Raw genomic sequence first — 15,894 nt, 5'->3', positions numbered from 1 at the left:
AACTATTTATAAAACCTATCAGGAACTATAGAACTCAGGTGCATGCGAAGAGAACTCCATTTTTTTTGATCTGCTGGACAATGCTCTGCTAAGTTCACAGACATATGTATCTAATATTCATAATTCACAATCAAGATAGTTTCAGTGCTGCCATCATTTATAACATATTTCATATTAAAAATATTTAATTGCCGTTAAATTAATCTTATTAGCAATACTTATTTTTAAATAACAATCTTTATTTTTATTAGTAAAAGTATTTTATTTAATTTATAATCTTATAACAATATTATAGTAACTTCCTATAGTTTTAACAATATAATGTACAATCACTATCAAAAAATATTTAATTGAAGTCAAATTACTAAATCATATTGACAATATTTATTTTAAAATTATATATTAATAAAAGTACTTCATTTATATTTTTATCTTCAGTCATAATAACATCATACCAACTTCTCTTTATTTAAATACACAACTTACACATTTCGTTTCATTCTAATTAATCATATTCACATTTTTACTATAAACTCATAATGAATACTACCGCTAACAGTATATAGCAAGGCAGGCAGAGAGAATCTAGTGTATATGAAATGCGTGGGTATTTCATATTTGACTTTGACTTTCTCATATCTTTGATTCTGTGTTTTCGAAGGTCCAACGCGGTCTCCCCCTGCCTGTCTTACCACTCACTCTTGCTTTCTTCACTCATTCTTTAGAAGAACCCAAACCAACCCAGCCAGTTCTTCATTGTTACTGTCACATCCTCGCTATTTACGTTGTAATTACCATTCTCCCATTAAAGTTTAACGTCGCGAAAGTTGCCGTGAAAATGAACAAAACCGCAACCGATTGCGTTCTGGTCCCTTAAATATTTAAAATTTGTTTTCTATTACGCAGCAGCTATTTATACTTTGTCGAGTTTGTTTCCAACATGAATGTTTGTAATTTAAAATTTCATATAGGAATGTAAATTTGCTTATTTTTGTTATCCTTAGTCTTTTATGATTTTTTTACGGAATTGTCTTATCAGAGCGAGGAAATGATACTATTTCATTCCCATGAGTTGTAACTGAGCCCATCACCTACTAGCTATGCCACTGCGCCACGACGGTTTAGTTATCTTATTCGGTTAGTTATATATTCTTAATAATTATATTTATAACAATAGCTTAATTAAAGTTCCTCTCGGCCTCTTGGACTGTAGGCCATAGAGTCGAAGAGAAGAAAAGGCAGTATTACTATTATTTAATACCTTAAGATAATTGTATTTAAAACATTCTAGTTTTTGGTTAACGGTTAACGTGGCGTTGAGTTTGTAGACGCACAGTTTTGATACTTCATTAGGTTCGTTCTTGTTGCCTTAAGGGTTAACTTAACTCCGTTTCCCTTAAAGACACTTGCGTTCCTCGCTTTGTAAGTAAGCAGTGAGTGTATTATATACGGATATACAGAAAAATACTATCTTCAAAGAACAACTTATCAAAATTGTAGTGTAAATATAATTTCAATCAGTTTATTTTAAGGTTTCTATACAACATGTTAAAAGGGAGGAAGGCTTTAGCCGTTCACGTAATTTGCATAACCATTGGAGATAATTTAATGTTACGTTACAAAAGTTCTATTTTATCTGAACTATCTTTAATCGAAGTTTTCCGCGTTTTGTTTATTACCACAGCGATTAGGATTCCCAGTAGGAGTCAGACATACAGCCATAGCGCTCGAATCAATATTGATTTCAAGCTTAGAGATTTGAATGATAGAAACATCAACCATAATCTTAGTCAACTAAGTGTGTATTCAATTCACAGTTGTGGCAAAAACTGTCAAGAAATAAAATAAAATAGTCTACATCTACTACATCAGCTCAAATTCCTTCACAAATACTACCTACATAATGAGCATGTAGGTAGTAATTGTGAGGAATTTGAAAAAATATATGTTTTATCCATTAATTCACTTTGCACCAAATTTCACTCATATTTTTATTTAAAAAATATTTGAAAAATTCATCAATTTTTCCGGGTCCAATCCTCTGTCGCAAACGTAATTCGTGTGTATGTGTGAAAATATATTAAAAAGTACTTTTTCAATTTAGTTTCTAAATTCGTTATTGCGCTAGGTTAGGTAAGAAATTGAAGGTTAAGTATTATATATGTAGAAGCATCATCAGAAGGGGCCTCAAAGCGGTCTTGGCTGTTACTATTCATTTGTGGGCGTTGTAGCAACAATGTCATATTACTCGTTTACATAACAGTTTTACAATAAATATCACAGGATTAACAAAATTACTGTCAACCCATGACATCCGCTATTATTCGTGGCTACACCTACTACCCTATTCGGGGTTACCCGCTCCATTTTAAATATTCTTCTAATATAATCCATTACATAAATCAATTAAAATCGAAACGTAATAATTGCGAAATTATAATTAAAACTAATACATAGCAGCGCGCCGTCATATATACGAGTATATATAATAAGATTCCGATGTTATTCAATTAAAACCAGTAGTCCCTGAGATTAGCGCATTCAGCTTTCTAATGTTAGTATAGAAGTAAGTATAGACACCACGATCGCATTAATGAACTAATAAGGCACTTACTGTCTAATGGAAACACTCGCACATTACTTAGTTGTTTCGGGCGAGCCGAGTGTCGCGTGCTAACGACCGGGAAAGCGTATACTAATACAATATTTAGAAAAACGAAAACCACGACTGCATAAAATTAAAAAGAAAATTCTAATAGGTAAACTATTGGGCTTGTTTATTTTCGTTTTAGATTTATGCAGTCGGGGTTTTTTTTAAATATTTTTTTTTATAATTGGGATGAATGATTTTTTTTTATAATTGGGATGGATTTTATGAACTTCATTCTTATCAAATGAAATATTACATTGATTTATTGCCCAATGATTTATTTCAAAAGATTAGTGCGTTATTTCATTGACAGGTGCTTTATCACTAAGGGATTTGAGGCTTTCTTGAACATATTTTATCAATAACGAACCCAGAGGATTAAAATAACAAATGGATTTTAAAATATTGTATTTCTCCCGTACGCTGTGTCCCGTAGACAGGCAGAGGGAACCTAGAGTTCAGACACTCCGTTCCCCACTTTCTGCCAAATTTTTGAGTGGGTTCCGTTCATTGCGTGCTTAGTGGTAGAACTCAATGCCTCGCCTTTGCTTGAGCTTCAGGGTAGGCTAGGAGTGGCTAGTGCTTGTACGCTTCGACGCGGACGGCCTCAATCAATGTAAGTATGATTCATGCACCTTGTGGTGGAGACCAAACAGAGTCTCAACACTAGATTCCCTCTGCTCACCCTGCTATATGCAGGATTTTAATGTTATCCTTAATTTCTCTTCATCATGTAAAAGCCCGGTGATTAAAGGTCAAATAATAGTTGGAGACGCAAGGTAGACAGCTACACGCTAGACAATGTTATGGACTCCTCACAATCGAGGAAATCTGTAAAAAATATAAAAACATTTTTTTACATGAGTCCTTATTTCGTTTGCCATTTACAAAAAATTGCGTTTGAACAAAGTGCCTCTCAGTGATTAATAACGGGATTGCAAATGAACGCTCTCTTTAACTGGAAATTTTTACTCTTTAAAAATAAAAACGATCGTAATAATTCTTGTACGCATCGTCTTCGTTTTTATTATCTATTAATAATTTTCTGCTGAAATTTCTGCTTAAATTAACAGTTTCCTACTTTTGGTGATATTTTAAAAAATCACAGACTTTTTTTCGCTTAAAAAGTATTTTAATTTAATTTATAATTTTATATTTTAATTACTTTTACAGTAAACACGACAGTGGTAGGGTAGGGTAGGGTCGATTCCCATTCGAGGAAATGAAATCTTCGCTCTGGTGGCGAGGCAAAGCGCGGCGATGAGTTTCGCCACTAAACACACAATGCCTCCAGAATTGGGCGGAAAAATAAAAACGGAGTGTCTCACCACCATCCTATATCTGATATAGCATAAAACTAAAATAATAATATCAAAGATGAAAAAAATGTTATTGTGCGAGAGTAAAATTTTTAAACGGCAATTTATTTTTGTTTACGTTCCAAAACTAATGGGCGCGGAAAATTAAAGAGGCCCTCAATGTTGTAATAATTACTGAAATTTATATATTCATGAAACATTTATATACTCGTATAATAGAGCTCACCTACTGTTTTGTTCGTGTGAGAGCGTTTAAACAGGCCGCTCGGTCACAGTTACTAGGGCGTGCTCTACCTACCAGTGACTGTTCAAACTACATTTAACCGCAATTTACTTAATAATAAACCAAAGTGATTATTAAAGTATTAAATCATTATTACTAGTGCCCCGCTCGCGGCCTCTACTTGCAGGCAGCGAAACTAAAGCTTTTGGCGTTAAATTATAAATTTTGATATTCTTGACTTTTTTCTAATGTAATATTAGATAAAGAGGTCTTTGAGAGATGAGGATTACTCTAAGTTTGGAAGAAATCCGTTGCACAATTTTTACGATTTAAGAGTAAATCGGTGGAAATGACCATAAATATATAATATAGGGATTCAAAATTCAAATTTCATACGACATAAATAGGAAATACATTGCTATCTAGAAAACATCGAGCAGCTCTCGAATATTCAAAAAACAATCGTGATCGGAAAAAGGAGAAAGAAGTGTGTTAATACTACCATCTACACTACATATACATATGTATATATGCTAACATTGCTGTAACAGTCCTTCGTTAGTACCAAATTAAACCAAAACGTCCAGTTCAGAGAGACTACTGAGGTTCACTTGTCTAAAGACCTTTGAGGATATGAAATTAATTGAAGTCTTTGTAACCATTTTAATTTCTTTATTGATCTCTTCTTTCCATGTAACAATGTTATTTTAAGGCAAGTCCAACTCACCGTGGAAAAAAAAAATAAAGTCTCCCTCCATATCAATATATGTTCTTAACACCGTAACAAAGAAGTAAAGATGACATATCCTTCACACTTAATTTAAAGCTATTTAGGTAGCTTCCACCGTCCGTCCATATAAATGAAATCTCAAAGTAATTTTCCAGTGAATTTTGCTTTCATCATCCAAACTTAGTTATCCTTAGCAACGGATCTAATATTCAAAGGTTCTTTTTCTTAAATTACTAAAATATATTGTACGTTACGAGATTTAGGCCGTAGTGACCTAGTGGGATTGCATCAAATGGGTTTATGGTTAAATATTGTGGGTTCGATATCCATTCCGAAGAAATTCTATCAAATTTTAATTTATTTACAATTTTAAATTATTAACGTCAGCTTCACGCTTTGTTGCTGGTACATATAACAAGGTAGGTATTGTGAACCCAAGGTTAAACACTCCGTTATTTACTTTCTGCAGAATTTTAACAAATTGTGAACACATTACGTGATTTGTAGCGGAACTAGACGTCTCGCTTCTTTTACCCGAGAGAATAATAAATAAAATAATTAATTTCCTTGAGCGTGAATCGAACCCACAACCGCTAAATGTACTACGTCGACCTTCAGCTATCGTATCGCCTATTACCACATTTGGAGAACGCAATTTCCGCCAATGACATTCCTGTTGACCTCGTGTTAATCCCGATTAAGGCTAAAGTGCAGCATTGGGAGTTGAATCAGTAAATGTAGGCACAAATGCCTTGAACAAATTGTATATTCACATACGGAAAAATTTGTGAATAAACATACAAACATACATATGAAATTGTATAATACACAGATTCTCATAGACCATGTCGAACTCCCTTATTTAAAAGTCAGTCAAAAATAGCAAAATATGTATTTCCTAAATCTATGTAATACTAAAATCTTAAAGCGTGATGTTCGTAAAACAAAGGAACTGTAGAGTAAACAATTGTTACTTTAAGATAAGACTGCTCTCACAAAGCAACGACTTGTTCCAGTCGTCCCCACATTGCTCAGGGCTCGGTATTCTTAGGATATAGGATATATATTGGTACATTCATAATATTATATACAAGCTACATACTCGTATGTTATTTTATTACACCGTGGGCTATCTAAGTTAATAAAGTCACTTGACACACTGTCAGTGCCAGGGGTAACCTGGACCAGATACATCGAAACACTTGAAATTATTTAAGAAACTATATAATTTCGTGGCGTCGTCGTGGCACAGGGGCCCTAACGTGCGAAAGTAAGCCCCACAGTTCTGGGTTCGATCCAAACGTTGGTATATGTATGAGTTATGTGTTTTTAATTGAATATACATATTTAATCACATAAATAATTTTCTATTTTATAGTTATTAATATTTATATAATAAGAGAGATTTAAAGTAATTAAATAAATATGTGACATTAAATGTAAAACAAAAATTAATTAAGTTAAAAATTTCTGGTTTTATAAATGACATTAATATTTTAAAAACTGAATTGAATTAAAGTCTTAAGTAAAAATAAATGACTAAGTGCTTTCTAAAGTTTTTGTGAAATTTTTCATCCAACATAATCGTCTTTATAAGTTAACTAAACATATTTTAAACTAATGACTTAAGTATAAAGAATATGAATATTTATTATTACAATTTCCAATAGACGTTCTACGACGACGACGTGGCGCAGCGCACTCACATAAAAGACTACGAGGGGAAGGATGTCGTTCGACTCCCACTTGAGAAAATAGATAATGTTGATTTTTTCAATGTCTTAAGAATTTAGAAGAATGTGGTTATCAGAAGTGTCTTAATCGCTAGTGGAGTGTCTTAACTCTAGGTCTTCCTAGGGTCTCTATGCTATGTGTGGGATACAACGTGAAGGTGAAAAAAAAATGTTTGTAGTCCTAAAATGAGACGCTCAAAGGAAACCAGTCATCGTGCCAACGCGATGCGCTACGGACGTAGCCTCGTAGACTCGTAGCGACATCGCTACGAAGTTACCGCACGAAGTTTTTTGCTATATCTGAAAATAATAATATTATAACTGCAAAATATATATTTAAATATATAATATATTATTTTGTGTTATAATAATAATATAAAAACAATATTTTTGTATAAAGTACTTAAGCAATAACATAATTTATCTGTCTATTTATTACTGTAATAGGTAATTGTTTTATTTAGTTAAAAAATATATTCCAATTTAATTTTAAGCATCAAGATACTTTGATAAAAGTTAAACAAAAGTAGTAAATGTGTAGCTTTTATAAATATTTTGTATTGTAAGCCCAAATGTTTTATTTGATCATCCATAACTTGTTAAAAATACGAAATTAATACTGTAAAATAACGTAAAAAGTACAAATTACATATTCTTATATCAAAATAACAAAAAGTTAGGAATCACAAAAAATCTAGTGATATAATGTGAGAAAGTGGAAATTCACAATGGAGGAATATCTACGTATCAACGAAACAACCGAGCAGTTCTACGCGAGATGCACCAACTTGAGTTACTTCGACTGCAGCGAGGAAGAGATGCTGTGGTGTATGATGGGACCCCGACGACTTCCCTTGAATCGCATCGTACCTATAACAATATTCCTGTTACTTATATTTCTGACGGGGGTCGTCGGGAACGTGGCCGTGTGTGTAGTTATAGTGAGACACCCGGCGATGCACACCGACACTAATTATTATTTGTTCAGTTTGGCTTTGAGTGATCTACTGTTGCTGTTGTTTGGTAAGTTTTTCTTAATATTTTCATATTTTTACGCTATAAATATACGTCTTTTGAGGTGTTGAGACGTCAGATAGTACGTAGAGATTATTCTCTTACATTTTATTAAGAAAAACAAATATATTTATTTTAGTGGCATTTCTTTGATATGCTCTATTTTTCTTTCAACAAAAATAAACGGCAGTTTTAAATATTTTGACTTGATAGAAATTCCGTAAAGCTCAGTTGGGATCGGGTAGCGTTTTTCTCCCAAATGTTAAAAAAAAGATTAGATATTTCTCAAGCAAGCTTATTAAGACCTTAGTTTCGTACTCATTATTTTTTAAAAGAAAACAACGTCGTGACACAGTGGCATAGTGTTTAATTGAAAACGCGACCATAGTGGGTTTAATTTCACTATTAACACACGGTAGGTATTGAGGAGGGCGAGTTAACTTGCAATGGCTTGAAAATAGAGCGAAAAGTGGAGAATAGAATATCTCAAAACTACATTCCCTCCGCTAACCCTGCTATATGCGGGATACAGCGTGGGGCTAAAAGATTTAATCTGAAAAACAATCACATTTAGACTTGTTCTAAAGTGAAACGCCCAGACGATAGGACGACGATAATAAAAATGAAAAATGCAATCTCCAGTATTGGTAGTAATGACCGAAGGTGAATGCCATTTTTATAGTTTTCGAACGTACCACTATTAAATGTTACTAAAGTACCTATTTAATTTAGTTAAAATATATGAAAGCTTAGATGTGAATGTAGTTAACGATAATATAGGGTAACACCCGGTCGCCGCAGTGGTCGTCACTCGTCTTTACGCTTCACTTCAAAATCTTACGCTAATTATGAATGAAATGAAATACGAGTATGTTTGTAATACTATAAATACATACATCAAGAAGAAGATATATCAAAAAATTTACAATTTTCTTTATTAATTCCTTTTCTTCTACTATAAATTCAAAATTTTTCTCCGTACTTTTTGTTGGCCCAGAAGTATGCAATGTACGGTGTACGTTTTAGTATTTGATGCCGCTGTGAATTTCATATAGTACGCGGCAAAAACAAAGCATAGTCGCTCCTAACTTTTAATTGCGTTTACATGAGAGTCATTGTTCAATTTTCCAAACGACAAACCTGCGTTTTTGATATATTTTTTCCAGCTACATACGATAACGATCTTGTGAGAAATGGTCTGACGGACCGATGTATAAGGTATATAAGTAACAAGATACCTTATATAAGTTTTAATAGTCATATTATTCGGCTTGTAAAATATTATTGCTATATAATCTGAATATTGTACAATCAATATATAATTATTACTATATTGATTGTAAAATATTCTGATCTCTAAGATCGGAAGCGGTTAGCGTTTTTTAAAATAACACAATAAAAATACATACCGTCTATATGTTTTCAACGTACTCGGACAGAGGTTCCACGTCATTACAATAAGTGACATGTATCGCTCAATAACAACACTACACACTAGATAACCTTCCAATCAGGGCTTCCAATCCCACTGCTTTTATTGTCTTCTTTACCTAAATCTACCCTCTTTTACACGAGTACGTTAACAATATATACAATAACTAATATAGAAGCCTGCCCTTTCGCCGTATATACATAGAAACAAAGCTATAAGTAAATGTATAAGTACGTATGTGACATACGACCGACTCTACTTTTAATGAACCCTTCGATATTTATGCGAGGCGCAAAACAATAACGACTGATTAGACCAAACTCGATATTTTCCTCTCAATACAATTTATTATTCACTTTCTAACGCACGTAATCGCACATTTGACCTTTCAGAACGCGGCAGAACAGTGCGTTTACACGCGTGCTATATTTGTTCCATCACCTCTATCATCACCGTTGCAGTAAAGTTGGTCGAACTCAAACCGCGGTGTTGAGTTCCGCACGCAACGTCTCGAAAATCTCGTCTGGAGATTACGTGCCTGCTCTGTCTACCTCTGCTACCCTTGCTATGCGGAAAGTTGAACATTTACACATAACAGCAGCTTCAGGCTACTGTTATGGTTTCTTTAATATATATGTTTTCTAATTAAATATGTAGATATACAGGTCTTTAAGGACTTAAACCAACACTTCTTTGGATTATTTAAAGTACGAATTGAACATTTTACAAATGAACATGTACATTTTACATTTTTTATTCATTGTCATTAGTAAGAAATTTTTTACAAATCTTCCCTAAGCAAAGATCATCGACCAAGAACAAATGTTTGATGGGTAACATAAATAGCGGTATTTACTTTCTTTAGCTTCAAGCTGTATCCGGCACCTGGCAGGGCAGGTAGAAGGAATATAGAAACCAAGACTTTCCGTTCCTCATTTTCCGCCGAATTCTAAAGGAACCCAGCAGCATGTCTTTAAAATTGGCCAGTGCGTGGGGAACTACTATCATGTAGATACAATCTGAAGCTAAAAAAATAACATATTTGCGACCAAAATTAAAAAGCATTTGTTACAGAAATTCGCAGCGACAGTTCCCTCGTCCCTTTATTTCAATATAAGCAATAACAACAGTACTGAAATTGTAATAACAAAATGGCTGTGATAAGGACGCATACTGATGAATAAATCTGTTTTTAATGAAGAAGTGTTCCAAGCTGAATTGGATATTGTTGAATATTTGAATATATTGCACAGAGAATACGATGTAATTGAACAGCGCCTTGGTCTATGCTCTAGCAAGAGAAGGCGCGGCGTTGAGTTTTGCCGCTCAACACGTAAAATATTCTATCTTTGTTTATCCAACTAACACAAGACAAAACCTGATGCTTTAAGGTAAGATTTCCGACCAGTTTTTAAGACATTGACTGTTGAGTGGTTCAACTAACTATTATATTAGGTTACGCCTTGTCTTGTTCCTAGAGCTGGTAAGCAAAAATAATTCATTCTCCACACAATTATAAGATATTATTAAAAACCTATAAAATTGGACAAATATACGTCCAAGTGGGCTTCTAGGTAATAAAACCGTACCTTACGAGCCATTAGATCTAAATGTCAAAGTAGTTGTCATAATTTTGAATGCGATCTCATTCGACGTTATTACAAGCCCCCGCCGCGTGTGATGCAACACACGGACCGTCGAGTAGATTACAATTGTTAGTAATGGAAAATAAGGAGTGGTTCTTCTGTCAATTAGAGTAGCTATCGTTATATCTTCATACATTTGTTTTTCTTGCATCATGCATGCCCACAAAAACATTTAATAAACATCAACATTCAGGCACGTCTCAATTGAGAGGGTTTTTCCTTCATCCAGCAAGTCATGTCTTCAAATGGGAAAGTGAATAATGGAATAACTTACTACGAGGGCATTTCACGTATTATTTTGTCTAAAAGTAAATTGGTGAAGAGAGAAAATATATTTTAATAGTTTAGTTTCATGAATTGGTTTCTTTCTCTGAAAAAAGACGGTACAGTAAGAAGTACAGTATTAAGTTCAGCGTCTTACTACGCAATATCTTAAAAATTGGGCAGGAAGTGGGGAGCGGAGTGTCTTAAAGCTGGATCTCTTCTGCCTACCCTAGTAGATTATTCAACGCAAAAATATTATTTTTATTCCAAGCAGCAGCAGCTTATTAAAAATGATAAAAATTGAAAATAACTGGTTTAAAAAAAATACATTTATGCAAATTAAACTTAATTTATTGAATTCAAAGAGATGCCCGCACCAGACCTCACTAGTACAATCGGAGATTGAAACGTAATTTGAAGGGAATTAATAGAATTTATGAAGAAAGGATCAGCTGTCGGTCCTGAGGGTACTTGACGAAGAGTGATTTTTATTAAGTTTTACATTGATTTTACCACATTATATTTTTTTATTAACTTCTAGATACTCGCTTTTTCACGCATATGAGGGTAGACGGGGCAATCTAGTTCTAAGATACCCGGTCCCCACATTGCCAATTCAAATCCAATTTTGGAGATCTTATGCGTCGCGTGGCAGATTTGTGCATCGCATTTGGCTTATCAGAACAGGGAAACGAATATAGTTAAATAATAAACATTGTTAAATATAAACATTGTCCTAAGAAGGATCGAACACAACTAAGGTAATTACGGATCTTTATAATTGTGGAGTAAAAGTTCAAGAGAGGAATAGAAGTCTGTATACTCTATACGATACAGTAAAAAGGGCACGTATATCGCGACTGGTGACCTTACACGGGAGCGACGCGCAAACGCAATATCAAGGTCAAGAAGGAGGAACGAACAGTGCGATCTCCTACATGAAGGACGACTGCTCTGTCTTCCACGTAAACGAGAGCGGTTGTAGGTACGAGTAAGCTAGCTCATTTGCAAAGTTAATGCTGAGATACATATATTTTCCAGCCTCGATACGGATGCTACAGCCAGTTAAGGAGAAGATGCTGCAATGTCATGTACCCTATTCGCCAAATCCGTTATGTCATGATGTGGTGCATTCGACTGCGACGCAGTTATAGTTTGCAAATTATTTGGCAACCGGCCTGTCCAAACGTCAGTAATAAATTCATCATACATTAGGTCCTGCCAATTGCTGTAGGTGTCGCAGAAACTGCGAGGGTTTACGGTCATCCAGCTCCTCTGGAAAGAATTTATCGTTATATATAGATTTATAGTAATTTTGCTTGTAAGTTTTGGAGGGTAGATAGAAGGGACCCAGTAACTCAGTTTCTTATTTACTTTCGAGTTCAAAATTACTATGAAACCGTATTAGTTTAATATATGATACGGATTCAATTTGCAACTTTTCCTCATGTCCGTCACGTTGTCTTGTATCATCGGGAGCGGGCACACGCGTGAGAATGCATACTATTAGATGTCAGTTGATATGACGAAGTTTGTGATATTGATTAAATATCGCAGTGCTATTTCATTTAGTGACCTTACATTAGACCAAACATTAAAATTACTTAAATATATTTTGTTTAAAGAACGCGTCGTGTCGCAGCACCCCTTCGCTTGCTGGTAACAAGACAAATCGCGGCGTTGTGTTTAGCTGTTCAACACGGGACGTCGCGAAAATCGAGCGGAATATGGAAAACTAAAATACTATTTATAGATACGATAGCAAGCGCAAGCACGTACATAAATTTATTTAAAACAAATGGTGGAGCTCAACGCCGCGGCGTACTTTACCTACTACGGTGTAATAGTTGCTGTAAGTAAATATAAAATTTGCTCTGTGAATATTGAAAATGCAGAAAAGATTTGAAAGTAGCATAAAATGTAATCTAAATGCACTGACACGACACAATGGCGCTTCCACGAGGAACTGCCATGTCCGGCGCACGTGCGATTAATATATCTTATTCTAGTTTCTTTTACATACCTATTTGGAATTACAAGAAACTAAAATTCTACGAAATCCAAAGGAATTTTATTGAATCCATTCTTTACTTTGCATTACATTTCTTTTTATTGTTTTCTCTAAAAACATTCCTCTAATCGAGAGATTTATTTTCACTTTCCTGTTGTTAGATATAATGCGATATTGCCTTCAAACTATAAGCAATACGTCAAATTTGTGCGCAAAGTAAAACAGAGTGTCTTACATTAAATTTTCTTCGCTTCCCGTGTTATATATATGTAGGATAAAACGTGAAAAAAATCTTTTGAAATTTCTAACACTGTCTTACAAAGCCTTCATTTACGCTTTAACATTCGTGCTCATTCAAACTGGCAACACCTTAGTTCAAACACCTACCTGCCAAACGAATATAAATAAAGTGTTTTTGAAACCACTTCGGTTCATTTCAAATAAGAAATTTGATCAATTCAAATGAAATTGTATGGATAATTGGATATTTTATATTTTGCTGTGTATTTTATAGCAACTGAAAGGGTCGTTAAAAGTGAAGATAAAATAATTATAATATAAATGAAATTTGACTATTGTAGCGAAATTGGATATGATTGCTTGTGAATATTGTGGTTTTGAAAATTTTCGAGAAATTTCTAGTTTTGAATAAAGATTGAACCTACCATCATGGAATTTACAGTCACATGCTATCCCACTATGTAACGACACAAACTAACTTTTTGTAAAATACCTCAAAAAAAATCCGCAATGGCGTTAAAAATATAATAATGAAATTAATATAATTACAAAAACCGTTTAATTATGGTTTACATAATTAAACTGGTTAAATGAACGAGTCCGGAGTTTTTATACAGTGCACACCCAGGAATAATTATTAGCGATTACTGTGTTTTAGGCATAATAATTACGGGTCTTTGCCAGGGAACGCCGCCATCTTGATTACGCGGGATATAAATTTCTTTTAAATGCTAAATGAGCTATGAATTTAAAGTCTAGAGTTTTGTAATAATTTAAAATTAATTTGTGATATTAGTTTAAATAAATGTTATGATTATTGTTTTAAAGAATTTAGAATTTATTTGTGTATTTGTTTGTTATATAAAGTACATATTTTGAATGAAGAGCTTTTCAATTGCTCGCTTTCGCAAGAAGACAAATCAATGCTTGAAATTTAAGCGGTCCGTGGAAAAGGGAGTGTTTAAAAATTATTTTGTAGATACACCGTAATGCTAAAAAAGTAAGGTAAATATAAATATTCAACTCCCTCTTGTCCGCAGGTCTTCCAAACGACCTCTCAGTATACTGGCACCAGTACCCCTACAGCCTTGGGGTGGTGTTCTGCAAGCTACGAGCTCTCATTTCTGAGGCGTAAGTACTTTACTTTGTTTTGCTATTGGGAATTAATATATTAAATTTATTTACATTTCTAAGCTCTAGTAGAGCAAGCGCAGCGTCGAGTTCTAGCACTCATCATCCCAGACAATGGGTGTAAAGTGGATAGGGGTACTCCTTTCTACTAACTCTTTATTATAAGAGAGAATATACATCAAATTTAAAAACATTTTCTGCATCCACCTTACTTTTTAAAATTAACTCGCATATTTATAGTAGGTAAAATGAAAATAACTACGACATATGTATATAATCGTACTTTATACACTAGAAACACGCTTAATATATTAAAAAAGGTATACTGAAGCTGAAATTTGTACTGAAATACGTACGCATTAAGACTCTTTATCGCACGTTTAAATGGAACTTAGAGTCTCTTTACAGTAATAAAACTAAAGAGATTTTCGAGTATATAAGAACGTGACATATTAACTAATAAGAAAGAAATGAAAGAAAGCTATTTTTTTATTTAAGGATATCGTTGTAGATGTGAAGAAATATAAATTGTTTATTAGTCAATTACTACGCAATACCCATGTATAATTAGGTCTTACTTATAACTAACTAACTAGCATACGTATAACACTGGGCAGAGAATGTAAAGTTAGAACGCTCTGTTCTATACTTTCATAAAAGCAAACGGCGGAACTTAACGCTGCGAAGTATCATTTTAAAATATCATAAATGCTTTCTTCATGAAAATATATCGGTACTTGCTTTAGTTTATTTACCTCGCTGGATTCTCATTTTATAAAGAGATATTTAAATTATTTTTATTATTTCGCCGCTGTGGCAGCTTCCTCCTACTGACGCGCTGTATGCGGGATGCAGGAGCTATAAAGTTATAAATAACAGAAAGGAGAATAATTGTTATTATTCCGTGGAACGGATTAACTTGTTACCGTCACTCGTTTGTACTTAGAATAACTGACTGAAATTATTTGTTATAATTACAAAACTATATTAAAATAACATTATACGAATTCGCGCGCAAACGAGCGCAACATAGAGATTTATCCCTAAGGGGCGATACGTGTGCCAGATATCCCGCACGACTCTCGACTCTTAATTTGTTAGACTACATAAATGGCACCTAAATAGCGTCATTTTACTTTATTATTATTATTATTTAACTTCATTAAATTATAAAAAAATTAAATCAATTACAAAATACAAAATAAATAGGTTTACATAAGAGTCCGGTTAGCCTAGACATTACCCGCTCATTTCTTTTACGCAGATACACAAACTAACTATACTTATATGAGTATGGTAGGTATAGTCTACAGGCTGTAGGCCGCACCGCGCTGTCTTCAAACTTTAACGAGTTATAAAACTTTAAAGGCTTAATGTATTGGCTACTGTGGTTAATAGTTCCGTAACAAGTGAATTTACTTTCATTTAAATAAATCTCTGTGGATTATTTTGAATTAAATATGTTCTTTAGAAAGAAGTCAGCTTTACGCTTTATACCGCA

General features: G+C 33.7%; 1 protein-coding gene across 3 annotated transcripts in view; it reads left to right on the top strand.

Moving 5' to 3' along the window:
- Positions 1 to 15,894, top strand: part of LOC146533247 (neuropeptides capa receptor-like) — a 46,358-nt gene that overhangs the window by 5,340 nt on the left and 25,124 nt on the right. Inside the window, exons 1-2 of one of the 3 annotated variants that reach the window (XM_085196558.1) lie at positions 7,169 to 7,678; positions 14,303 to 14,393. In XM_085196558.1, coding sequence (XP_085052684.1) covers positions 7,384 to 7,678; positions 14,303 to 14,393 — 386 coding nt within the window. In that variant the 5' untranslated portion in view covers positions 7,169 to 7,383. Of the gene's footprint in view, positions 1 to 7,168; positions 7,679 to 14,302; positions 14,394 to 15,894 lie in introns of those variants that run through there. The other 2 variants (XM_085196556.1, XR_014878664.1) reach the window with 2 other exon arrangements.

Source organism: Heliconius melpomene, chromosome 13 (assembly GCF_056956725.1).
Source record: "Heliconius melpomene rosina isolate 202511_hmr_F chromosome 13, ASM5695672v1, whole genome shotgun sequence".
Classification (NCBI taxonomy): domain Eukaryota; kingdom Metazoa; phylum Arthropoda; class Insecta; order Lepidoptera; family Nymphalidae; genus Heliconius; species Heliconius melpomene.
Note: the sequence above shows the minus strand (reverse complement) of the source record. Positions and strands in the feature narration are given on the sequence as shown.